Source organism: Camelus ferus, chromosome 19 (genome assembly GCF_009834535.1).
Source record: "Camelus ferus isolate YT-003-E chromosome 19, BCGSAC_Cfer_1.0, whole genome shotgun sequence".
In the NCBI taxonomy this organism is placed as follows: Eukaryota; Metazoa; Chordata; class Mammalia; order Artiodactyla; family Camelidae; genus Camelus; species Camelus ferus.
This window is the reverse complement of record NC_045714.1, coordinates 35,450,780-35,476,151: the sequence shown is the minus strand read 5'-3', so window position 1 is coordinate 35,476,151 and position 25,372 is coordinate 35,450,780. Positions and strand designations below refer to the sequence as shown.

General features: G+C 45.3%; 1 protein-coding gene across 7 annotated transcripts in view; it reads left to right on the top strand.

Moving 5' to 3' along the window:
- The first annotated feature begins 10,619 nt into the window (after positions 1 to 10,619).
- BCL2L1 (BCL2 like 1) overlaps positions 10,620 to 25,372 on the top strand; it is a 46,267-nt gene continuing 31,514 nt past the window's right edge. The window contains exons 1-2 of one of the 7 annotated variants that reach the window (XM_032462070.1): positions 10,620 to 10,781; positions 12,315 to 12,990. In XM_032462070.1, the coding sequence (XP_032317961.1) occupies positions 12,427 to 12,990 (564 nt within the window). In that variant the 5' untranslated portion in view covers positions 10,620 to 10,781; positions 12,315 to 12,426. Of the gene's footprint in view, positions 10,896 to 11,081; positions 12,013 to 12,080; positions 12,229 to 12,314; positions 12,991 to 25,372 lie in introns of those variants that run through there. The other 6 variants (XM_032462069.1, XM_032462072.1, XM_032462068.1 and 3 more) reach the window with 6 other exon arrangements.

Here is a 25,372-nt window from a genome sequence, read left to right as displayed (position 1 = left end):
AGTGCCGGGAACCGGCAATCCCGGCCTCCCGATTGGCTCTAGAGAGCGCAGCGACGCCGGAAGTCAGGATGAGGGACAAGCAAACAACCGGCCCCGGAGACTCCTAGGAAATGTAGTCTCGTAAGACGGCGTGAGCCGGTTGGAACAGCCCGAATGAGGAAATTACTACAAAGCCCAAAATGCTCGGCTCCAAACTGGGAAAGGTGGTACTACCAACTGAAGAGACAGGGGAGTCCACTTAGGTAACAGATGGTGCACGTCCTTTACCCCCCCAAAAGTTTCGCGGAAGAAAATCCTTCATTTATTATTCTCCCTGAAATTGTACATAGTCTCTTGAATATTCATAGGAATTCACTTCTTTTTATCATGGAGCCCCCTGCATGCAACATAGACTCGCCCCAGAGTCTGCCAAACTTGAAGGAGTCTCTCAAACTCTATCCAAATCCACGCCCTCTTCCTGGCAAAAGTGGCGGTATTTTGTGTGCTTGGTTCTTCCGTTTTAATTCCACCTACTTCCATGGCTTCATTATCCTCAATTGTGGAAGAGGCTCCGAGAAGCTAAGTAAACTTGTCTAAAACCACATTTTTTTTTTAAGTGGAGGAGATGGGATTTGAATTAAGAAAGTCTGGTCCCATACATCATCAATAGTCAGAAGAGAACAAAAAGATCGACGTTCGTAATAACAAAAAATGCTACGAAGTTTAAAAAAAAAAAAAAAGCAAGACTTTTACAGGAAATTTTTTAAACTGTAAAACTTTGTTGAATAATTATAAAAATAATTAAATAAGGTTACATACCTAATTAACGGATAGGGCGATCTAATATTGTAAAGATGTTCATTTTCCATATGAAAAGTTCAAGGCAATTGCAGTGAAAATTCCAATAGGTTTTGTCATGGAATTTGCCAAATTGATTCTAAAATTCGTATGGACGAGGAAAAGCCCAAGAAGTGGCATTTGAATTTTGAAAAATAGTAGGGGACGGGGCTGGGGCAGGGGGATTTCCATGCCAGATCTCATATTAATATGTTATGAAATTACAGTAATTTTTAAAGTGTTATTAATTGACCCCATGGGGTGCAATCAGCAAAATCCGGATGGGAAAACTCTCCAGGACAAAAGGTCTTGTTTCTTCAAAAGATAAACAGCAAGAGTGGCATTTTTTTCTTTATTTGTTTTTGTTTTTAATACTTCTTATTTTTAGAGATACGTATAGAAATGGTAGGGATAAAATGACTCTAGAATTTGCTTCAAAATAATCAGGAGTTTCCCAGGAAAGTAAGTGGAAGTATAGATAGAACAAGATTGGCCACAAATTAAATTGTTAAAACTGAGTGACAGGTTCATGATACATAGATACATACACATACATATATATATGTGTTTGAAATTTTCCCCAGTTTGTTTTTTTAATTGACGTATAGTCGATTTACAATGTTGTGTTAGTTTCTGGTGAACAGTGTGGTGATTCAGTTATACATATATATATAGATAGCTTTTTTTCATATTCTTTTTCATTATAGGTTACTACAAGATATTGAATATAGTTCCCTGTGCTATACAGTAGGAGCTTGTTGTTTATAGTTTATCCACAATTTTTTAAGCAGGATATTTCCACAAAATACTTAAAAACAAACAGATCAGTATAGAAAAGTTTTAAGAGTCCAGAAACCATCCCACGTATATCAGAATTTAGTAAATGCTGAGTAGGATTTCAAATCAGATGGAAACAAACAAATAACGGAGTTGGGACATTTGCTTTTTATTTGGGAAAAAGATTATGTTAGACTTGTATCCAATACCGTTTACAAAAACAAATTTCAGATGAATTAAAACCCTAAAGGTACAAAAATTAAGAATTTTAAAGGTTTAAAAGAATATGTTTATGACAGTGGGTAAAATTTTTTAAGTAAGATATAAGGGGAAAACTAGGATATAAAGGAAAAGACTGGTCAAAACACAATTTTAAAATTACATTTTAAAAAGAAAACAAAGATCGAGGGGTGAAATATTTACAACACATGTAAAAAGGATTAGAACCTAGAATGTAAACAAAAAAAATCTATGAGTCAGTGAGAGAATGACAAAAATTCAATAGGAAAAAAATGGGGAAAATAAGCAATTCTTAGAAGAAGGTACAAAACTGGTCATTAAAGACTTGAAAAGGTGCTTGGCCTCACTAGTTATACTGAAGTTAAAATTCAAATTTAGGTTAAACAAAGAGGTACCATTTTTCACCCATCAGATTGACCAAAATGAAAAGTTTGATGGTATCAAGGATGTGCAAGGTAACTCAGCAGGTGGGACCATGGATGGGTTTGGCTGCTTGAAAGGGCAATTTGGCAACATCTATTTAAGAGGTTTGATTTAACTTACGTAAAGTTCTAGCAAATGCAAACTAATCTATAATGACACAAAGCAAATAAATGTATGGGAATGGAGCATGGGAGGCATGAATTACAAATATGCATGAAGAAACTTTTGGGGGCAATGGATATCTTCTTTATATCGCTTGTGGTAATAGTTTATACATAAGGCAAAACTCATCACATTGTACACATTAAATGTGCAGTTTATTTTACATCAATTAAACCTCCATAAACCTAACTTTTAAAGTTTTTAAAAATGTCAAACACATGTGCCCTGCAACTTAGGACTTCTATTTCTAGGTTTAATTCCAAAAGACACACTTAACCAACTTTGTCAGAGACACAGAGGCACAGTCACTTGCAGCATTTTCTGAGCACCTACTATGTGCCAGCCACTGTGCTAAGTATGGGGAAACAGCAGAGAAAAGGCAGACAAAATCTCTGTCTTCAGGAAGCTGACGTTGACAAAGGGAGGACAGAGTCTGTCCAGGCTGTGGCTGTCCACTTTCAGCAGACACATCACCTGACCTCCAAGTACATGCAACCAGGCCCAGGGTAGGGGTGGAGGTAAAGGTAGCTTACTTTACTTCCGGAGGGAAGTGGTGGTAGAGCTGTGCTGTTTCCACGGCATGTTTGGCAGAAGGTGAGTGAGTGAATGAGGCAATGCCAGGAGGCCAGGATGTGTGCAAGAATTTACCAAGTCCTTCCAGATTAACAAGAGGTAAGCATGGCCCTAGGGATTCCTCTCCTGTCATTCCTTCAGCATCCATTATATTCTAGGCTGAGTCGCAAGTCACCATTCTGTATAAATGGGAGACTGAGGCCTGAAATCACTGAAGCAGAATTTTAGAGCTGAAAGGAGGCCTAGACACACCTGGTCCACTCTATCCACAATTGCAGGCATTATGCTTTTGGCTTTATCCACGGGAAAGGGGTTGCAATTTTAAATAAGGTAGTTCAGGGACATTTGGACGAAGACCTGAAGAAGGTGAAGGAGTGAGCCATGCAGATATCTGAAGGAAGAGTGTTCCAGGCAGAGGGAACGGCAAGTGCAAAGGCAGGAGCAGAGAGGACACGTTTTAGAAAGAGGTCAGAAGTCCGGGTGGCTGGAGCAAACAGACAAGGAGGGGAGTACCGGTAAATGAGGCCAGATTTATTCTGGGCTGGATGCAGACCAGCTGGGCCATTGTAAGGAAACTGATTTTCACTCTGAATGAGGTGGGAGTCCTGGGAGGGTTTGGAGCGTTGATTTAGTCTGTGCTTTTAATGAGATAATTCTGGCTGCTGTGCTGAAAACAGACGGAAGGCGAACAAGCGTGGACATAGAGAAATCAATGAGTAGGCTGTTGCATCGAAGTCATGAGAAATTGGAAACCACCTAAATGTCCATTAGTTGGTGGGGGGGATTTCAATCAAGTGTCTACAGGGCGAAATACTAAACATCAGTTCGAAGAGAGTTTGTACAGATCTGGAGTGACAGGGAGGTATTTTTGAGACACATTTTTTAGTTAAAACATAAATTGCTGATTAATATAAATTCATTACAAAACCATTAGGTTTTTTAAAAATATGCAGAACAATGCTCCACCTTTCCCAAGGGTGTGAATAAGTGATAACACCCAGCACTTGCCTGGCACTTACGTCTACCAGGCACTGTTGGCAATGCTTTGCTCGTATTAAGTCATTTCATCCTAACAATAACCTTGGAAGGTAGGTAAGGTTATCATTTCCATCTTATAGACTGAGGAAATTGAGACTCAGAGAGAGGTTAGATAACTTCTTCAAGGTCACACACAAGTTTGTAAGTGACAGAGCCAATATTTGAACCCAGGAAGGCCAACTCTAGAGGCCAAACCCTTTACAAGAGAGGTGGAGGGGGAGCCTGTCTGGGAGAAATTATTCAGGCTCTTCAGGCTCTGTTTTAAAAAGTGAGAGGGAAAAGCTCCAACTTCTACTCCTGCCCCTTCCGGATCTTCTTCACTCTGTGTCTGTCACCCTCTCCACCATCTATTTGGTGTCTCCAAGCCAGAAATATGGACCTGCCTTCCAACTCAATGGAGACCTCCTTCTTGGAGAACAGAGGACTGTTGGTCATTGGCTCTGGGTGCAACACAACCCTCAGACACTTCCAGGAGAGGTGGCTGTGATCACTCACGGACACCTCTTGCAGAAGGTTGCAGGTGACAGTCATCAAAAGGATCCCTGGGGAAGGGGCCACCTCTCTGTCTTCCACAGTTCCCATCCAAACAAGCACAGGAAGCTCTGTGGGTGTCCCAGTCTCTTCCTTCAAGGCTGATACGGAATTTATTTTGGAGGAAGGACTACAGAGACCTTAGCACACTGTGATTAAAAGTAATAGACTATAGGAAACAACCCAAGTGTCCACCAACTGATGAATGGATAAATGAAATGTGATAAATCCATACAATGGAGTAGTATTCTTTAATAAAAGGAATAAAGTACTGATATGTAGGACAACATGGATGAACCTAAAACATCCTAAGTGAAAGAAGCCAGACTCAAAAGGACAAATATTGTATGATTCCATGCAAATGAAATTTCCAGAACAGGCAAATCCATAGAGACAGAAAGTAGATTAGTGGTTGTCAGGGGCTGGGGGCTGGAGGGGTAGACAGTAACTACTGATGCAGATTTTTTCCCAATAAGCTCATGTATAAAACAGACAGTGAGGTCCCACTATACAGCACAGGGAACTATATTCAATACCTTGTAATAGCCTATAATGAAAAAGAATATGAAAAGGAATATGTATATATGTATATCTGAATCACTATGTTGTACACCAGCCATTAACACAACATAGTAAACCGACTGTACTTCAGTTAAAGTTTAAAGAAAAAAAAACTCATGTAAGATCAGCGGTAACCGGGCTCAAGTGGTGCTTCTGTCCTCTTCTGGGAGCAGGAAGAAGGGAATCGCTTGAAATTCCATCCTCTGCATTTGCAGTCGGCCCTGGCCTAGGTCAAGGTAATAGTTAATAGTTAAGACTTTTCTATTTTAAAAAAGTTTTTAAATTACAAAAGTAATACATGCTTATGACAGAGTGAGAGTGTATGTTAGATGCTGTACATTTATTCTTTCATTTAATTGCTGTAAAAACCTTACCAGGTAGGTGCTCTTATTTCCGATTTCCAGAAGGAAAAAAAAACGAGGTTCAAATAGGTGACATGACTTACCCAAGGTCACACAGCAGAGTTAAGATTTGCAGCCAGGTCCATCAGTGTTCATAAATAGGTATGAAGTCAAAAGTGCAAATGCCCCCATTTCACATGCCAATTCTACACCTCAGTTTAAAAACTAGTGTTGAAAGATGAATGTGTATCTTTTAAAAATCTTTTGATGCAAATACAAACCTTCATATAACTATCTACACACACATGCATTTTTATACTTTTATACATGTGTCTTTATTTTTTCATTTCAAAAGTAACACCTTCTTGTTTGTAGTATTTGGAAAATACAGAATTTATTAAGGAAGAAATAAAAAAAAAAAGTAACCTAGCCTTTACAGGCAACATCTCCACTATTAGCATTTAAGTGTATTTCCTTCCAGTCCTTTTAAAACTGATTTATTAGATATAATAAATAGTAGTAGATACAAATATAAATATATATGCGTGTAAAATGCATAAAAAGTCTAAAGAGTAATGAGGCAACACATTCTGTATACATCCAATTCAATTTAGTAAGAAGAATATTTCCATTCTCTTTCAAGGTCCCAATTTTATCCTGTTCTCTCGTTCATTCTGTATCCTTCCCTGTTAATGTGCAATGGCTATCTTGAATTTCGTGTTGATTATTCCATTATATTTCTTTATCATTTTACCATATAGGTATATTTCACTGTATGAGTTATCTATTTATTGCTGCAGAACAGATTACCCCCAAATTTAGCAGCTTAAAATGACAAATATTATTATGGTATACAGTTTCTGAGGGTCAAGAATTCAGAGAGTGTTTCTGACTCAGGGACTCAAATAAAGTTTAAAGTCAAGTGTTGGCTGTAGTCATCCGAATGCTTGGCTGGAGCAGGAGGATCCCCCTGTGACTGGAGGCAGGAGCTTCAGTTCCCTATCACACATGCGCCTCTCCATGAGGCTGATCACAATATGGCAGCTGGCTACTTCCAGGGTGATGAGAAAGAGAAAGAGAGAGAGAGGGAGATTGGTAACCTAATCTTGGAAATGACATGCCAACATCTCTGCCATTTGTTATCAGTTACACAGAACAACTCTGGTACATGGTGGGAGGGGACTTCACAATGGTGTGAATACCAGAAGGCAGGGGACCATCTTGGAGGAGCCTGGCTGCCACAAACCCTACACAGTATGTTGATTAATTTTGCTTATTTTCAAACTATATATAAATGGAATCCGATTGCATTATTCTTTAACAATGTTTTTCATGCAGTATGTTTCTAAGATTCCTTCATGCTGAGTGTAGCTAAATCCGCTTATTTTTTTCAGTGTATCATATTACTATGTATAAACATACTACTCTTTGGTTAACCATTTGCTGTAATGGACGACTGAGTAGTTTCCAAATTTTTGCTATTACAAGTAGTATTGCTATAAACATTCTTATACCTGCATCTCACACATATGCAAGAGTTATTTGGGGGGGGGGTTATTTTGAGTGTATATCAAAGAATAGAATTGCTGGGTCATAGGTTGTGGGCATCTTCAGTTGTACTCATTAACAATACATTTTTTTCCAGAGTTATTACATATTCTTGAACCACACTTGATTTTATCAGATTTTCTCATTTTTGCCCATCTGGTGGGTATGAAATGGTATCTCACTGAGGTTTTAATTTGCATTTTCCCTGATAACTAGTGAGGCTGAGCATCTACCTCAAACTCTGGTTTATTGACCACTCTGTTTCTGTTCCTCTTTAGCATTTGTACAGGGCTTCCTCCATTTTTCTTGTGCCTTTATCATACTGATTTCCCGGCCTTTTTTCCTCTGCATGGTATTTAGAGTTGAGATCATGTCACACATCTAATTTTGTATACTTTTATTTTCACTAAACATTACCATAAGCATGTCCTCATCATCTAAATCTTAGCAAACATGTTTTTTTTTAAATAGTTTTTTCCAATCAAAGAAAATACAGTCATATTTAGATAATACAGAGACGTATAAAAAAGAAAATAAAATCATCCATAATTTGACTATGCAGCAATAATCACCTTTTTGCATTCTGGTATAATTCTTTCCTCTGTATTTTGCATGAATTGTACATTTTTTAATAAATTAGAATAATTCTCAGTATAGCATTGTTAATTTTTTTAACAAAGTGTTATATTTTGAGCATTTTTCCACATCATTAAATCTGTGTGAATTTAACCCATTTAAAGCATCACCCTGCTTATTGAACTGCTCAGTTTTAGTTTTTCTTTCCTGTATTATAAATAACCTTGTGTAAGTATCTCTGTTGGTAAATCTTTGGTTGCATTTCACTTCTTTTCTTAAATTTGATTCCAATCAAAGATTATTTCTCAATGATCTTTCCAGAGCCATTTTTGAAGGCTCTTGATAAATATTGCAAAGTTCTCTTCCCCAAAATCTCTATCTTCCCAAAACATAAATCTCTTCATGTCCTTTCTGTTCAAAAAGCCCAGTTGGCTTCTCCAGTGTCTATTTAGTGTCCTGCACACGTAGATACACGTTTCCATCCAGTCTCCTTTGCCGTCACTCCCTCTCAGTCATCCCAGTTTATTTCTAGGATACACCTGGGCTCTCACATTAACCCTCCATGCCTTTGTTCAGGCAGTGCCTTCCGCCTAAAATATCCCTCACTTTTTTTCTCTCCCAGGCAAAATCTTACTCTCCTTTTAAGGACCAATTCAGTTAAGCCCATGTCTCTGGGTAGAGTTGATCTGTTCTCTGCTGGGCTCCCAAAGCACATCATAAACCTCTATAATGAAAATTTCCACATTGAAATGATTGTGATACCACAAATTTTAAAGCTGGAAATCAGATCATGTCCTGCTCTGGTTTAAAACCTTCTATGGAACATAATAGAAAGTTCAGAAATTGACACAGTACACTGGGGAATGTAGACTATGATAATGGAGACATTTCAAGTGAGTTGGGAAAAGAGGATAATACTGGGATAACTGGGTAGTTATTTGGAAAAAAATTATGGACTCCTGCTTCACATGTCACACCAAAGCGACCATATAATGGAGCAAAGATTGAATCATAAAATATGAAACCATGTAAAAACTAGAAGAAACCAGAGAATTCCTTTTATAATATTAAACTGGATAAGGTCTTTGTAAGAATAACATAGAACCCAGAAACAACAAAGGAAGAGACTCATAAATAAAAATACATACAAAATAAAAGTTTTTCCATGGTAATAAATAATACCTGGAAAACTATTTACAACTTACATGTAGAAAAAAAGGATAAAAATTCTATAAACCAATGAGAAAAAAAAGTTCAACAGACTGACTGAAAAAAGGGCAAATGAACAGAGAATTCGCCAGAACAAGAGTCCTCCCCCCCCAAAGGACTCATAAACATGAAAAATTGCTCAATATCACTCTTAATAAAAAGAAATGGGAGGAGGGATATATAGCTCAGTGGTAGAGCACATGCTTAGCATGCAGGAGGTCCTGGGTTCAATCCTCAGCATCTCCATTAAAAAAAGAAAGAAAGAAAGAAATGAAAAATAAAAGCACCTCTCAGTTTTTATCTATGTGATTGGCAAGAATAAAAATGTTTGATAACACACTGCGTAGTTCAGAATGTGAGGAAAGAGGCAGTCTCTTACAGTATGGATGGGAGGACAAACTGGTACAACTGCTACGTAGAGCACTCTGCCAATATCCATTAAAACAAAACAAAGACAATTAATATACTCATTTACCAGTCATTCCACTTCCAGGAATTTACCTAACAGATAAACTCCCACATATTCAAAATAACAAATGGACAAGTTATAGCTTTATTGTAATAAGATAAGACTGGAAACTACCTAAGTGTTCCCAAACAGTGGATTGGGCAAATAAATTAAAGCGTATATTTAAAAAGTTGTGCATTAATTTAAAAAATTGAGGCAGACTCAAAGCACAGAGCTCAGAAAAAAAAAAGATGTAGAAGCTGTTTATAGCATGCTACTATCTGTGTAAAACTTTTATATATATAAATTTGCTTGTGAATACACGGACCATCTGCTGAAAGACAACAGAGGAAAGGGCTTAAGAGTGATGACTTCTGTGACAAGAACTGCGGATTGAATAGCAGGAGTGGGATGAGGACTTACTTTTTAATTCTATGCTATTTGGTATATTTTTAATATTATATTTTTAATCGATTAAATACTATAAAATAAGACACCTTTCAATGTTTACAATCAAGTCCAACTCACTTCTACAGTCAACTCTCCAAACTCCTCTCGCTTCACATGTGTCCTCCGTCACTACCTTCCTTCACCTTCTGGGACGTGCCAAGATCTGCCTGCCTGAGGACATTTTGCACAAATTGTTCTCTCTGTCTAGGTTGATGTTCTCTAAACTCTTCCGATGAGTTGACATTTTCTTATGCTTAAGCCTTGGGTTCTATGTCATCTCTTCAAAGAGGGCATCCCTGGCCACCCTACGCACAATTGTTGAAAAAAATGCCTCACTTCCTCCCTGGGCAGGGAGGGTAGGGCTTACCTCCGTAACCACCCACCCTAAAGCAGCACCTCTTCCTTCACCCTCTTTATAACAACACCCTGATTTGCTTTCTTCATAGCATTAGTAACTATTTGAAATTACCTTGTTTGTTATTATCCTAGTTGTTTACTGTCTCTCCATCTCACAGGGCTTAAGTCTCTGTGAAAGCATGGGCCACGTCTTGTCTTGTTCCTAACTCTATCTTCAGCAACGCAAAGAAACATTTCCTGAATGAGTTAATGCGGCATATACTACGGACTTCACAAATAACAACTCTTTTAATCATGGCAATAACTCAATGAGGAAGGTTAGTTTTTATTCATTTTACAGTTAGGGATAATTGAGGCACACAACAGTTGAGTAACTTCCCCAGTTGGCAAAATTGGAATCTCAGACACAAGGTTCTCAGCCACAACACGATGTTTTTTCGATATGCAAACTGACAGGTGGATGAAACTTAATAAGCGTATGAATGGATGGAAAAGTGAATGTAAACGTTGATTTTTTTTTTTTTTGCGTCTCCGGATTCCCCAGCTTTACAGCAAGGGGCGCTCTCGCCCAGGTCTTGACGCCAGTCCTCAAGGCGCGCACTCCCTCTGCGTCTCGGGCTCGCGCGCGCTGCCGCGGCACCGGAAGTGACTGAGCTTGCAAGTTCCCCGGGTCTCTTCAGGGGAAACTGAGGCCGGTTCGTTCGGAAGAGACAGCGCGAGCCGTCAGCCAGGTAGGCCGGCCCGGGTCCGCGGCGCAGAACTCGGCCGCGAAGAGCGCTCGCGTCTGGAAACGACCTGGCCGATGAAGGGGGGATGTGGCCCCCAACGGCTCGCGGGGCTCGCAGGTGAGAGTGCCGCCTCCCCTGTGCGTGGCAGGCGCTGCGCCCAATGGGAGCCCTCGCCGTCCTGCTTCCGTGCTGCCTGGGCTCGCTGATTGGCTACGCCTGGGCGGGCCGCCGGGGGCGAGACCCCTCCTCCCAGAAAGGTCTAGGGGGCGCCCCTGAGGGAGAGCGGTTGCCTAGCAACGGGGCGGTGGCCCGGTGGGTACCCGGCCTAGCGCGCGGAGGAAGCCGCGAGGCCGCAGCCCACCCACCCCGGGCTCCGAAGAGGTGCAGCCCCCGACCCCCAAGCCTTCCCGGGGGCGCCAAGAAGCCGCCCTGGGCCTGTCCCCAGGAAAACGTGATCTCAGCTGTGGGGGCCCTCGAGCAGGCCTCAACCCCTCTCGCTGACCCGAGGAGAGGCCCGGCGCCTCACCCTCACCGGTCTTTGTGCAGGGCGCCGGCGGCCATTGTGTCCGTGCGGGGAATGGAGGACCCGGCAATCCCCCACCGCCACCGCCACGTCCAGGGCATTTGGGGAATTCAGAGAAAACCAGCGGCGTTTCTGGGGGGTCCCCGGCTTTCAGCCTCCCAGAAAGGCCCGGGGATGGCCTTTCCGAAGTCAGACCGCAAATCCGAGGCAGTTTCCCCCTCCTTCCGTCCCTCATCGAAACCTTGAGCCTCATTGAGAAGTCCCTTCAGGGTTTCGGAAGCCTCACACTGGGCTGGTACTTAAATAGAAAAAAAACAAAAACTAAACCTCACACCAGCCACCTCCGAGAGAGTTCTCCTGGCTCCCAGTAGGAGGCGGAGAGCCAAGGGGCGTGCAAGAGCGAGGGGGCTGGGCTCCCGGGTGGCAGGAGGCCGCGGCTGCTGAGCGGCCGCCCTCGATCTGGGCGATGGAGGAAGAAGCCAGCGAGGGGGCCGGTTCCTAAGCTTCGTAATTCCTGTGTCGCCTTCTGGGCTCTCGGTCTGCCGGGTCGTATGATCCCTCCAGCCAGAGCTGCCTTTTTTTTTTTGCCAGCCTCCTCGAGGCCGGCTGAGTTACCGGCATCCCGGCTGCCACCTCTTCTCCCGACCTATATGATACAAAAGATCTTCCGGGGGCTGCACCTGCCTGCCGTCGCCTGAGACGGATTTGAATGTAGGTGGTGCGGGGGTTGTGGTTGGGGCAGACTGCCCATGGGGGTGACTTTCTGAGGAAGACAATTCGGAGAAAAGGGGGTGGCTGGGGTTTAAAAAAAAAAAAAAAGACCGGTGTAATGATTCAGAGTCCACTGGTGCTTTCAATTTGACTTCATTGAAGTCCCTTGGAAGCTAGACCTAGACCTTCTTAAGAGCCACAGAGAACCCAGTTCTGGTACGTGGAGCGGGAATGGGGTGTTGTAGGGTAAATAGCATGCATCTATTATTTTTTTTTTCCTGAAGCTCTTTCTCTCTCTTCAGAACCTCATCTTGACTTTGGATCTCAGAAGAGAACCACTAAGCAGAGACCAGACTCAGTGAGTGAGCAGGTGTTTTGGACAATGGACTGGTCGAGCCCAACCCTATTATAAAAATGTCTCTGAGCAACCGGGAGCTGGTGGTTGACTTTCTCTCCTACAAGCTTTCCCAGAAAGGATACAGCTGGAGTCAGTTTAGTGATGTGGAAGAGAACAGAACTGAAGCCCCAGAAGGGACTGAATCAGAGATGGAAATCCCCAGTGCCATCAATGGCAACCCATCCTGGCACCTGGCAGACAGCCCCGCGGTGAATGGAGCCACTGGCCACAGCAGCAGCTTGGATGCGCGGGAGGTGATCCCCATGGCAGCGGTGAAGCAAGCGCTGAGGGAGGCGGGTGATGAGTTTGAACTGAGGTACCGGCGAGCATTCAGTGACCTGACGTCCCAGCTCCACATCACCCCAGGGACAGCATATCAGAGCTTTGAGCAGGTAGTGAATGAACTCTTCCGGGATGGGGTGAACTGGGGTCGCATTGTGGCCTTTTTCTCCTTCGGTGGGGCACTGTGCGTGGAAAGCGTAGACAAGGAGATGCAGGTATTGGTGAGTCGGATCGCAACTTGGATGGCCACTTACCTGAATGATCACCTAGAGCCTTGGATCCAGGAGAACGGCGGCTGGGTAAGGACCACGCCCCTTGTGTGTTCCTTTTCCTTGACCTTTTGGCAGATCTCTAACAGCCTTTCCCCTGTATCTCTTTCTGTTGTGCTGGGTGATTATTGGAGATGTTGATTGTTAAGGAGACGTACTGACCTCATTGCACCACAAGAGGTTAACTGTTCTAAAATACACATGACCTAGTTCCACAAGGACCAGACATCTTCATTCTGGTCATCTTCATGACCCTACTCTTTCATACTTGTGTTCCAGTTTCTCTGCTGAAGAAAACATAGTCTGTGTGTTCATTTGGTCCCAAACTTTTGAGAGTTGAAAGTTAATCCAGTGTTCCTGTTACCCTGACATAATGGCTCACCACTCTAAGGGGTGATGAGTGTAACACCTGGAGGAGATAGGGAGGATCAGTGACCCACAAGCTTCTCCCATCTTACTCCCACAGGATGTCAGTGGTGTCCCGAGCTCCCCTCCCCCAAATTGAGTTCCCTTTATTTCAGGTTTATATGGCCAGGCAGGAGCTCCACTGGCTTGGATGGCTGAGGATTGTCTGATTTTAGGGTGTAAGCTGTTACGGTGGGCCAATTGTGTTTCTCCTGCACCCCTGTGTTCATTGGCTCTAAAGTGTGCAACTTTCTGTGTGGTTGGCCTGTTTGCGGAGCTCTTGCTGAGACACGCATTAAGCCCAGGGACTTTGCACCTCAGTGCCTGGGGTCGTTTGGGGAGCTCCAGCTGTTCTGCCTGTTGCTTTCTGGCCAGGGCCCTGGGGCCTCTTCACTGAGCACTGTTTTGCTGGCAAAGCAAGAACCCGGTCTTTGGGGCTCTGTGGGACATTGAGATTCAGTGGCAGACTTAGGAAACTGACACGGGTGCAAGTCCCAGCCCTGTCACTTAATTAGCCATGTGACCTTGGACAGGCCAGTTTTACCTTCAGTCTCTTCCACTAAAAATGTGTGGCAAGCCCTCCTTGCCTTGCAGATATTGTAAATCTTGGAGCTAATATGAGACGACTGACTGATACCAGCAAGTTTGCTGTAGTAGTTGTTAATGGTCCCAGATACACTTTCTGGGCCCGGGAGTCATGCCTCATTCCTTTCCCAGGGAAGAGAATTCCCCTGCCTATCTCCAAGTCAGGATGAGATAGTGGTGAGAGCCTTTACCAGTGGTCACTGTAGGCTATTTTTGCTCTTTTGCGGTGAACTTAGTCCTATCTCCTTGCTTATCTCCCTGCCTAGGGGAGGTGCAGGGCTTATGAGAGGTATTCCTTCCCCTCAGAAAACCCAGAATATGGAGCTGGCTGTGGAAAATTCATCATCTATTGAAGGAGCTGAGGTGGAAGGGCCATGCACCATGAACTCAGGAATGTTAAGAATGCAATTATCCAGAGGCTGGGCCTAAGGCGTGGCAGGCACTTCAGTTTACCACTGAGCCGGGGACCTCCTGGAACCCCACCCATTTTTTTTGCAACTTCATCAACTCTTCCCGCTGTTGGTTCTTGTAAGCCAAGGGGTCAAGTCAGTAGGGGTCAGATGACTGGGGTAGGGTTGGGGAAGGTGAAGGTGGAGGGCTCTCTTCAGCCTGGGCTGACCAGACTTGAAAGCCATTCTGTAAATGAACTCCCTGGGGGGATAAATGATTAAATAGTTCCTCTTGGTTAGTGTGAGGACCTCTCTTATTCCCTCCTGCTTTGATTCTCTTTGGGGCAAATATTTGTTCAGCTTATTACAGGAGGGACAGGATTCCAGCACTTCAGACACACCCTCAGAAGCATCTCCAAGTAGAGACTTGGGCCATTTGCCCACTTCGCCTGACTATTGTCTTTGGCCAGTGGTCCTAATACCAGGTGGATTGTTGCCAGCTATTAACAAAAAGCAATGTGGGAGAGGTTCCTGGTCTGCCAGCCAGCTTCTGAGAGGGCTACCTGGATCAGAGAATTGCTAGTCACCCAGTGTTGTACACGGAAAGAGGCTTTAGACACAGCATCTGGCAAGTTCATTAGATCAATCCTGGGTTGAAATTCCATCTTCTGTCTCTTTGCTCAAGAATTGTCAGAGCCAGTTGGACAACATACCATATGTTACTTCCTCTTGGTGAACAGAGGGGATGTGTGCAGAAGAGCCAGTTATGTCAGAACCATTTCTGGGCACACATTCTCCCTGAGGCCAGGAGGTAAAGAACGTTTGACGTGGGATCCTTTGGGTAGAAGGTACCTGCCCACTTCCCTCTCAGGTATCGTCCTGTTTGAGCTACAGACTGGCTACTGCAGTGGCATCTCATAACCTTCCTGGAGGCTGTGGCTGGGGGAGTCCATGAGTATAAGAGTTATGAGCCATTCCACCCTGGGATATGCTCTAAATTTAGCATCCCTACAGGAAAGGAAAAGGAAATGAGCCTTTATGGAATACATCTTAGGCATGAGGCATTGTGTTAGGTCTTTTACTTATGCAACCAAAATTTACTGAGCATCTCCTATGAGGTGGGCATGTGCTAGGTGCTGGCCATAAACCAGACACAGTACTTCCCCTCGTGGAAATGACATGCTATTTCATATATTCCACACAATAACCTTCTCAGGTAGGTGGATTTATTCCCAGTTTACATATGAAGCTCCTGGTAGCTAAGTGACTGGCCCCAGGTATCCCTCTGCCAGTTAAGTGACTAAGTGAGAACTTACACCTAGGTGGGCCTGATTCCAAAGCCTAAGTTCTTTCCATCCATATCAGGTTGTGGTAGGAGAAATCATGTGAGCCAGAGATGCTGTTGGGCCAAGCACATCATGCCTGTGAAGGTGCTTGCTCGGATCTGTGATGCTGGCCTTGTTCAGGAGCTGCAGGAAGAGCAGCACCTTTGTGAGCGGTTCAGAAACTGCGGGAAGAACAGGTTCCCAGAGGCATGGGTGTAGCCTCTGTAGATTCTGGCATTGGCAAAACTCAAAGGGGTTATCAGGGGTTTGCCCAGGGAGAGTGAGCTTCTGGTTAATTTTTTGTTGTTAAAACCAATAGGTGAATATCGTGTGCATGAAACGGGATGGCGGCCTGCTCCAGGTATATCTGCTGAGTTGTGCATGATTCTCTAAGGGCTGGAATTCTAGGCATATAGCCATGCTGCCTACCTGGAGTCACCTGGCAAGATGCTGAACCTGTCTCTCTGGTCCATCCATCTCTCCCACCTGTAAAATGAAATAATGACAGCCACCTGCCATAGCTTGACTCTAGTAAAGGCTCTAGAACAAAGGCTTTTCCTGGGCTTAATTGTAGGGTGGAGCCACCTCTTTGAATGAATGGGCTACCTGCCTCAGAAAACTGAACTTTGCCCCCAGAGTTTCTGGAGAAACAAAGCCAGCCTCTGAGATATTCACCTAGAATGGTAAATGATGTGACCTTCCCTGAAGGGACAGCATGTTTCTGGGGCTTTCCAATGGGAATCTGGACAGTTGTGGGGTGAGGACCCAGGTGGGCCAGGACATTTTGGAATTACTGTCCCTGGGAAACCCCTTAGCTTGATGGAAACACCTTGTTGAGAGCAATGAAGAGTGTGTGTGGGGGGGAGAAAACATACTTCGGCCTTTCCCGGGCTTCATGGCTCCATGGTCTTCTAGTTTCTGTAGGTTTCTTCTCGCCTGTTCTGGCTTCTTTGACACTGATACGTGCTTCAATGAAGCACCTCCGTGACCTTTGCAGGTCTCGGCAGCTGCTGGCAATTCTGCGGTTTTCTTGGGGAAACCCCATTAGAAACCCCAAACGTGGAAATTTTTAGTAATCTCATTCAGGTCCCAAAGTGAGGTAGAAGTGTCTCAGGGGCTCCCCCTCAAAACAAAACACCCAGTTCTGGATGTACATTTAAAGTTGCCCTTAAAACTCCATCACCATCACAGGGTTTTCCAGACGTCCTGGGACTAGTTTCCCCAGTAGCCCCACAGAGCCCTTCAGCTTCTGGTAGAAAATTACCCAGGTATTTTTTCAGGCAGCCGCAGCGGAACCCAGAGTTTTTTGACTTTTGTGTGGGCAGTCACCAGGTTTGTTTGGGCTACAGGAAGCAGCAGTTGTTAGTTGTCCCTTCCCTGGCAGGTATCCATCCTTAGGCCAGTGGGCTTGAGCATCTCCTCTGTGCTCAGCCTCCCTGGTTTTTCCAGTGCCCGCAGCCTTCCATCACAGGACTTTCTTTCAGCAGCCAAGGTTTTGTTTGGGTTTAGCACAGATAGATTTGGGGATGATCCCAGTGGGCTGCTCTGCTATAGATACATAATCTACTACCTTAATTAGCAAGACCCTGTCCCCACCCCCAACCTAATTCCATGGAGTCCTCCCCAAGGACTCGCTCTTTTCTTTGAAGGAGTCACTCTACTCCTGGATCCGCTCCTCTTTTGCCTCTCCAGCCGACAGTCTGTCTTCCCTGTTCCCATTTGGCAGATCTGAGTCAGACAATCCCACTGGGTCTTTTTGTTTAGCTTGGGGAAGGGAAGACCCAAGAGAGCATGATCACTGGTTTCAAATATCTGTAGGAAGAGGGGCTAAGCCTTTTTATGGCATGGTACCCAGCAGAATTTGGATATATGAGAGGAAAGTCACATTGGTACAGTTTGAGTGTGAAGAAGGCATTTCTAAAACTACCATACCTCTCCCAGGTTTAGGAGCTTCCGGAGGGTGGAGTCCACATCTTGTCCATACTTGCTTCCTTTGTGCTAGCAGAAGTCTTAGGCATAGCAGGTACCTAATGAAAGAGTTGCCCACCACATTTCTGAAGAAACAGATAGTTATCAAACTGGAATAATCATAATGGGAATTGCCTTTTATCTAATTATTCATTCATGGATTCAAATAGTATTAATTGATTTCTTACTGTGTGCCAGGCTGTCCTAGGTACTAGCAGTATAGCGTTAAACAAAACCAAGTTTCTGTGTTGTGGAGCTCACGTTCTAGTGGGGAGAGACAGACAGCATGTAATTACATACATATACAACATGTACCAGGTGATAGTAAGAGCTGTGAAGAAAATAAAGCAGGTTGAGGCATAGGGCATTCCTAGCAAGGGAGGTGGGACTGCAGTTTGAAGAGTGGTCAGGGAAGGCAGCACTGAAAGGTGATACTTGAGCCAAGACCTGAAGAAGGTCAGTGGTGAATGTTATGGGTACCTGTAGAGAGAGTATTATAAGCAGAGGGAAGGGCTCAAGAAGAAGTGTGCTTGGCAGGTTCAAGGATGAACAAGAAGGCCGGTGTGGCTGGAGAAGAAACAGCAGAAGGGGAGTGGCCAAAGGTGAGAAGGGAAAGTGGTTGGGACTGAGCAGGGAGAGGTTGCCAGGGGCCCGATCACATAGGCCATTGTAGGCCATGATGAGGATGTGGCTTTGAGTGAGAAAGAGGCCAGGAGAATATCTGGAGTGAGAGGGGGAAGTGATCTGAATTCTGCAAGAGTGGCAGCCAGGAGTCCAGGGAAGAGGCTAATGTAACTGCTGGGTGAGGAAGAATGGTGACTTGGATCAGGAGGCCAAAGTGGAAATAATAAAAACGGACTAGAGGACAAGACCAGGCTTGCATGTGGTGTATTGAAGGATCTGGCCACCTTGGAAGCCACAGTTTTTAACAACTTGAAGATCATAAATCAGGGCTAAATAAGCTGGATGTTCTTCGGGGATAGTTCTTTTCAAATGTGGTATCCTGAATGATTCCCCCTACTCTAGCATTATTTCTGTCTGAATAACTGCACTACTCTGGGTTGAGGTCCCAGCTTACCCATGTCTAGCTCTATGACCTTGGGCAAGCTCCTTGAACTCTCTGATCCTTGGGACAAATATTACCTGTTCACAAGGTCATGGCAAAGACCTAATGAGATCTGCCTGAGATGCATAGAGCCTGGCACGGGTTGGTATCATAATTCTGATCATCTTTGCCACAGAACTCATGTCAGATACCCATTCACAGGATCTTCAGCATCTATTTTCCCTTGTTTGGACTCCGTGGTGACGCTGTGGCACATCCTTAGGGCAGGCAGGCTCTAGCAGGGTTGCTGTCATGGCAGGAGCTCCGTAGTGCTTCTTTACCATGTTGGTATAAGCACTGGTCTTAGAGGCAGGATCCCAGTTCTACACTCAAATCTGCTTCAACTCACTGTCTCACCTTGGCCAGGTCACTTCACCCCTAGCCTTCAGTTTCCCCATCTGTGAGATGGAGGGTTGAAGTAGACAGTCTAGGAATCCTGGTTCTCACTGGCCTTAGGCCTTGTGGCAGATTCCACCATTATGGCATATTTCACAGTAGTTATTACGCTTTAGGACGGCTCTTTCCTATGAACAACTGCAGCACTTTGACTGCTAAAAAGTAACTAATCCCAGTATCCATGGAGGGTAGTTTATCACTGATCCCACAGTAAATGCTACCCCACGTTTACGTAGCACTTTACAGCTGAGAAAGTGCTTTCCTATCCACCTGGCCTTTTTGAGGCTTATAAACTGTCCAGGAAAGTGAGCAGAGGGAAATGGGGCTGAGAAAGATGAAGTGACTTGGCCAAGGTTACAGCAGGAGGAGGACACAGGACTTTGAAATCTGGACTTCACCACTTAACTTGCTGCATGACCTTGGGCAAGTCTTTTAACTTGTAAATGGCGATAATAACAGCACCTTATTCTGAAGATTCCATGAGTTAGTTCAGGTCCTAAGCCTCTCAGAATAGTATCTGTTCATATCAGCAAACAGCAGCCACATTCTAGGGCTCCTTCAGTCACATCATCTGGCTTCCTGTTTATTACATATTGATTTTTGTAAATAGTGTTTTTGCAGAAAGAAACTGCCTTTGGGACCTTCTGCTACTGGGTTCCATCCCTGATGAGACTCTCAAGCCAAGCAGGAGCCTTAAGGCTAACTCCGAGCTGCAGGGCTTTGTGGGCAGACTCCAGAGCTCCCCTCAGAACTAGAGGTTTTTCTCTTGCTCTTCAGGAAATACCATTGCAATGACTTCCATGGACTGCTTCCTGTCCCAGCCCTGCAGCCGGGTTCTTGCTGGCGAGAGTGTGGAAACTGGAAAGTATCCCCAAAGGCTGCCCCCCCCCCCACGCACACAAAGTACTTTTTTTGGCCATGTCCTTCCCTTTCTTCTTGTCAGTTACTTTCTTTGCTCCCTTCCCCCTCACCCTTCACCTAACTTCTTTCTCTGACCCAAGATCATCCCTTTAAGTTTTAGAAAATGTATTTCCACTGAGTTCTGTCAGACCTCTCCACCCACTCAACATTGGGGGTTGGTCAGAACTCCCGTGTTCTCTGATGGCTCCACCACTAAGTAGCAGTTTTAGTCTTGGACTCCCCCTAGAGGGACATTAAACCTGTCACTTGCAGTGCTTTGTGTCATCCATTAACCCTGAGTTCCCCTAGGAGTCCCCACCCTCCACCCCCTGCACAGGCCTGGGACTCCTGAGAGAGGTCTTAGAGGTTTGGCACATAGAAACCCTGCTCTGGGAGACCAATGACAGAGGGTAGAGCGAAGCGGAGCCTGCCACCGCTCCCCGTGGTCACCTTTCAGGAGGAAGCTAGGAGGTTGAAAACCTTGTTGGACAATCATCTGAGGAATGGGAGCTAGCCTGGGAGGGGATTGGAACGCACTCAACTATGCCTCAGATCCTTTGTTCCGCTCTTGAAAGGGAAACATTCCCCTCCCTCCTCCCTGGCCACACACACGTGCCTTTGTTCCCCTGAGTCAGGCGGGGCCAGGAACACTGTGTCCTTCCAAGGAGCCTGACTTGCCTCCCCAGAGGCTGGCCTCCTGGTCAGCAGGACTGAGATTTTTGCTCAGGAGCCCCCTGCCTCATGTCCTTTCCGTAGAAGAGTCTTTCTCTCAGAGGCTGAGAACTGGCCTGCAACAGCTGCCCAGGGGCTTCCCTGGTATTCTTCCACGTGATGCCCATGTCCCAGGGTTGTATAGTCCCTCCCTCTTATTCCACTTGGTGATTAATATTATTGTTAACATTACTATTAATAGCACCTAACATTTATCAAGTGCTTATTCTGTGCCAGACATTGTTCAAAATGCTTTACACGTATTCATTTATTCCATTCGCACAGCAACACTCTGAAGTTGCTACTATTATTATCCCCATTTTACAAATGAGGAAACCGAGGTCTGGAGATGTTAAGCAATTTATGCAAGGTAGCCTAGTTAGTAAGTGACAAAGCCTGTGAGGGTAGCATCCAAGCTCCCACTTTTAAACACTACACTGTGCCCTCCCCCAACTGTACCAATGTCTAAATGATTTTTGACATTTATCCAGTGCTCACCGTGTGACAGGGCTTTTACCAATGTCCTCTCTGTGTCACCGTCCAACAACGTCATTATTATAGGATGATGGGATTTGGGGGGACTCAGTGGGAAGTAGAGTCAGCGTTTGAAACCAAGTCTGTCATACTCCAAGCCTATGTTCTTTATCTCTAAGCCCTCTTAAAAAACCCTACGGGGTAGGTGGTGTTATCCTCATTTTATGGTTAAGATGACTGAGGTTCAGAGAAAAGTGACATGCTCAGGGCTTCACAGGCTGGTACCAGGACAACTTGGGATTCAACCTTGAGGTGCTTGACTTCATAACCCTTGACCACCGTAGTGGTCTATAGCATGAGGATAATTGCTCTTATACGCATGATAATACTTTATAATTTACCACACCTTTTTGTATATATCATTTCAAAGTGAGGTGGGTGAAGTGGGTATGTTCAGTCCCACTTCAGAGCGGAAGCTAAGGCAAGGGGCCTTACCCCACAGTAAATGGCTGAGAATCTGTGTTCTGGCTTTTAACTCAGTGTTATTGATGTTGCGTGCCTTCCCTAAGGCTGGATTCATCGCTCAGAGCTGTGCTCCGAGTTGTATTGCATTTGTTAAATTAGCAAATACTGATGAATGCTTTGTACGTGCTAAGTGCTGGGGAGACTGGCTCTTGCGGTCAGGGGGTTGGGTCCCATCCCTCAGTGGCCTGTTTCCGTGCCCCACACCTTGGGCCTTGCTGCTGTCCTTCTGCTGTCTGAGTCAGGCCGTGTGCTTCACCCTTCCGTCCCCTCAGCTCCCAGACACATCAGGCAGGGTTCATTATAGTATGTACTAATCACTTTCGACACACCCACAGATAAAACTGCACTCAAGATTTGACACTTAGCTTAATTTTTTGCTGGTGCTGTGGCACTAAGCAAATCATCTCTAAATTCTCATCCATAGATCTGAGAGAGTAGTACCAGCCTACCAGAGGAAGTGAGGCTCAGATGAGCAAGTGAAATACAGAAGTGTTTTTTAGTAATAATGACAGATGCTATGTGTTGAGTGCTTGCTCTGTGCCAGGTGCTATGTTTATGCCCCTGACATAATCATCCTGTTTGGTCCTCACAACTGCTCTTGTGGGAAGATGGAGAATCCAGAGCTTCAAGAGGCTCTGTAACATGTCCACAGTAACACACATTGTGAGAGGCAGAGCTGGGTCTTGCACTCAGCTGTATCTGGTGCCAAAGCCTACACTTAAGCCAATGGCATCATTGCTTCTTTGCAGGCCCAGACTGGCTTATTTTACCCTGAGTACCTGGCACAGGGCCTGGGGTTGGGCAAGGGCTCAGCCAGGATCTGCTCAATGAACATGAAGAGTTGTTATTATTAGATGCAAGTTAGACTACAAAGATGTCTCTGTCCTAAACTCATTTAAAGCAGTAGGAATAGACCCACAACACTTGGTGAATGGCTCCAGGCAAACTGTGCCAAATCTGTAGTGTAGACTCCAGAAATGGAAGAGGACAGACCCACTGGCTGCATCTCACAGGTGCCCTGGACCTCTGTCAGACCGGCGGCCTCCACCCTCAGCCTGCATCATCAGTGTCCACCTTCTCCCTCTCCAACTACATCGCCAGCCCAGGCCCAATTCTTTGGCAGAATTGGAAAGTGTCAGGAAGGGGAAAGGTGACTAGAGGCTTGAATAATAGTTTTCTCAGCCGTGTGGCTTTGTGCAATTCACACCAAGTCCTCAGTTTCCTCATCTGTAAAATGAAGGTAATAGTCAACCCTTGATGAAGATAGTGGTGGTGATCCCTTTTGCAAAGGCTTGCCTGGGTCACCCTCCCCCAGGTCTGATCAGGGCTATCTTATCATTTAGATCTCAACTCAGATATCACCTCTTCAGAGGGGCCACACATGTTTACCTCTTTACTGCCCATCTCCTCTTATAAAACCTAAGCTCCCAGAGTGTAGGGGCTTTGTCTCATTTTTCCTTCATCCCCAGCATCTAGTAGAATGCTTAGCACATGGGAGACACTCAGCAAATACTTGTTGAATGAGTGAGTGACTCTGTAGCCCACCTAGTACAGTGCCTGAACATGGCGTGCTCTGTCAGCGTTGGGCAGCATTACTACTACCTGTTAGGAAGGTGTGGACCATGAAGGCTTTCAGTAGGTGGAAAGAATGTGGCAAGGGCAGCCTTGGTAGGTAAGAACCACCCAGACAGAGCTGGAGGGTGGAATGTGTACGAAGCATTTGGGAGATAGTGAAGAGGCAGCTTGGGTTCTGGAAGGAAGAAGGGAAGGATGCCTGAGGTGCAGGCCTTTGGGCAGAGGGATGGGGCTGGTTGATGGTAGAAGTGGGCCGAAAGGGGAGAGGTCTCCAGTAATCACTGGAAAAGAGAATCCCTTGGCAGCCAGGGCTCAGCAGGCAGAGCTGCAGGGGAAAAAGAGTCAGAGGCACCTGTGACCTGCCGATCAGGTAGGCTGCCTTGGTTGTTATTTTGGGGCTCCAGGCCAGGTGCAGATTCAAAGACTTGATTGAAGCCTTTTGGCAACTCTGGTCTCAGCAGGGTAAACATCACCTGTCTCCTGCCACCTGCGGCAACAATGCCAGGAAGGTACCCTTGGCAGGCCCAACAGGGCCCAGCTCTCTTGCTGCCCTTGTGGAACAAGAAATACCCCCAGGAGAGGCCACTCCTTCCCTGCCCCACAGCTTCCTTTCTAAGGGGTTCAGGTGGCAATAAGGTACCTCCTGCCCAAGAGCCCATGCCCCCCTCCGCATGGTTCTGGCCCATGGAAGGCAGGGGTGGGGCATTGGGAGCCGTTGACAGCTGGGCCCAGGTTGGGGGAGGGGTCAGTTTGGGAGCAGGTGCAGATTTCGGGGAGGGCGGAGCTTGAAGGGAAGTAAGGATCTTGTAGACTGCAAAATTTCCCTCCCCATCCCCCAGCCACAGCTGGCTTCTCCAGGAACCTGATGACCTAGTTACAATGCTTAGAAATTGTTAGCGTAGCTTGCAGTTCAGGGCTTGCCAGCCTCTCCTCTCTGAGGCTTCTTAGGTCCAAAAGGTACCCTGGCATTCCCCCATGAGGCTTCCATGTGAAGGACATGCACCATATCGCATGCGCAGGCCTCTTGTTCAAGACAGGAAGGAGCCAATCAGGTTTCTTCCCGTCTTCCCTGGTGTGCCCCACTTCTCCCTATCTCTGGGAAAAGACCCCCTCCCTACCCCCATCCCCGCCCCCTCTGTCTCTCTCTGGGGTTGGTGGTGGCAAATGGAGGTCACAAACTTCTTCCCTGGAGGTTCAACGGCAAAGGAAAGACTCCTGTGGCCCTAGGGTAGCTTGAGCATACCTAACCGTTCCCTCCTTACCTTTCCATATCAGTGTGACCTTCAAACCTGATAAAAGAGGGTGAGGAAGAATCTGCTGGGGGTTCCAGAGGCCCCAGCCCTCCCAGGCAGCAGCTGCTATTGGTATTCTTGGTGTCTGCCTCACCAGTGCCTTCCTGGGAGAAATTCCGTCACTGTTAAGAGCCAGGTATAAAATTGGACAAACCAATGCTGAATCCTGCTTGCTCTCTAATTATCCTTGGACAAATTACTTAACCTTCCCCAGCCTTAGTTTCCTCATCTATTAAAAGGTGAAAATAATATGTAGTACTTTTCTTGAAAGACTCTTTTGATCCTGAAAATAACTGGTAAAATACATGGAGCACTTATCGCGGAGCCTGGTATATAGTAATTACGTGGTATGCCGGCCACTATTACTGCTGTTATGAGCAGATTGCCTTCACAGGTGATCAGGTAGCTGTGATCACTGTTGAAGCTACTCTCCAAGAGCAGACTTTTAGGCTGACAGAGAATGTGGATGTCCTTTGAACCAAGAGCTTGGAGATTTTAAGATTCCTAAAGCTGGGGACTATAGCTCATAACCTTGTCCCCAGCCTCCTCCACAGGGACCTCAAGTCATGCTTTGTACACAGTAGGGGTTTGGCCAGTGTTGCTGACTGGGCATTTGGCAATGGGGCATATTGTCTTCGATCTTTGCTGAGTGCCTCCAGGAAGGCAGGGGTCTCCTCCTCTGCTTTGTTCACTGCTGTATCCCTAGATCCTGACACAGAACATGGAACGTAGAAAGTGCTCGATCATTATTTGTTGACTGAG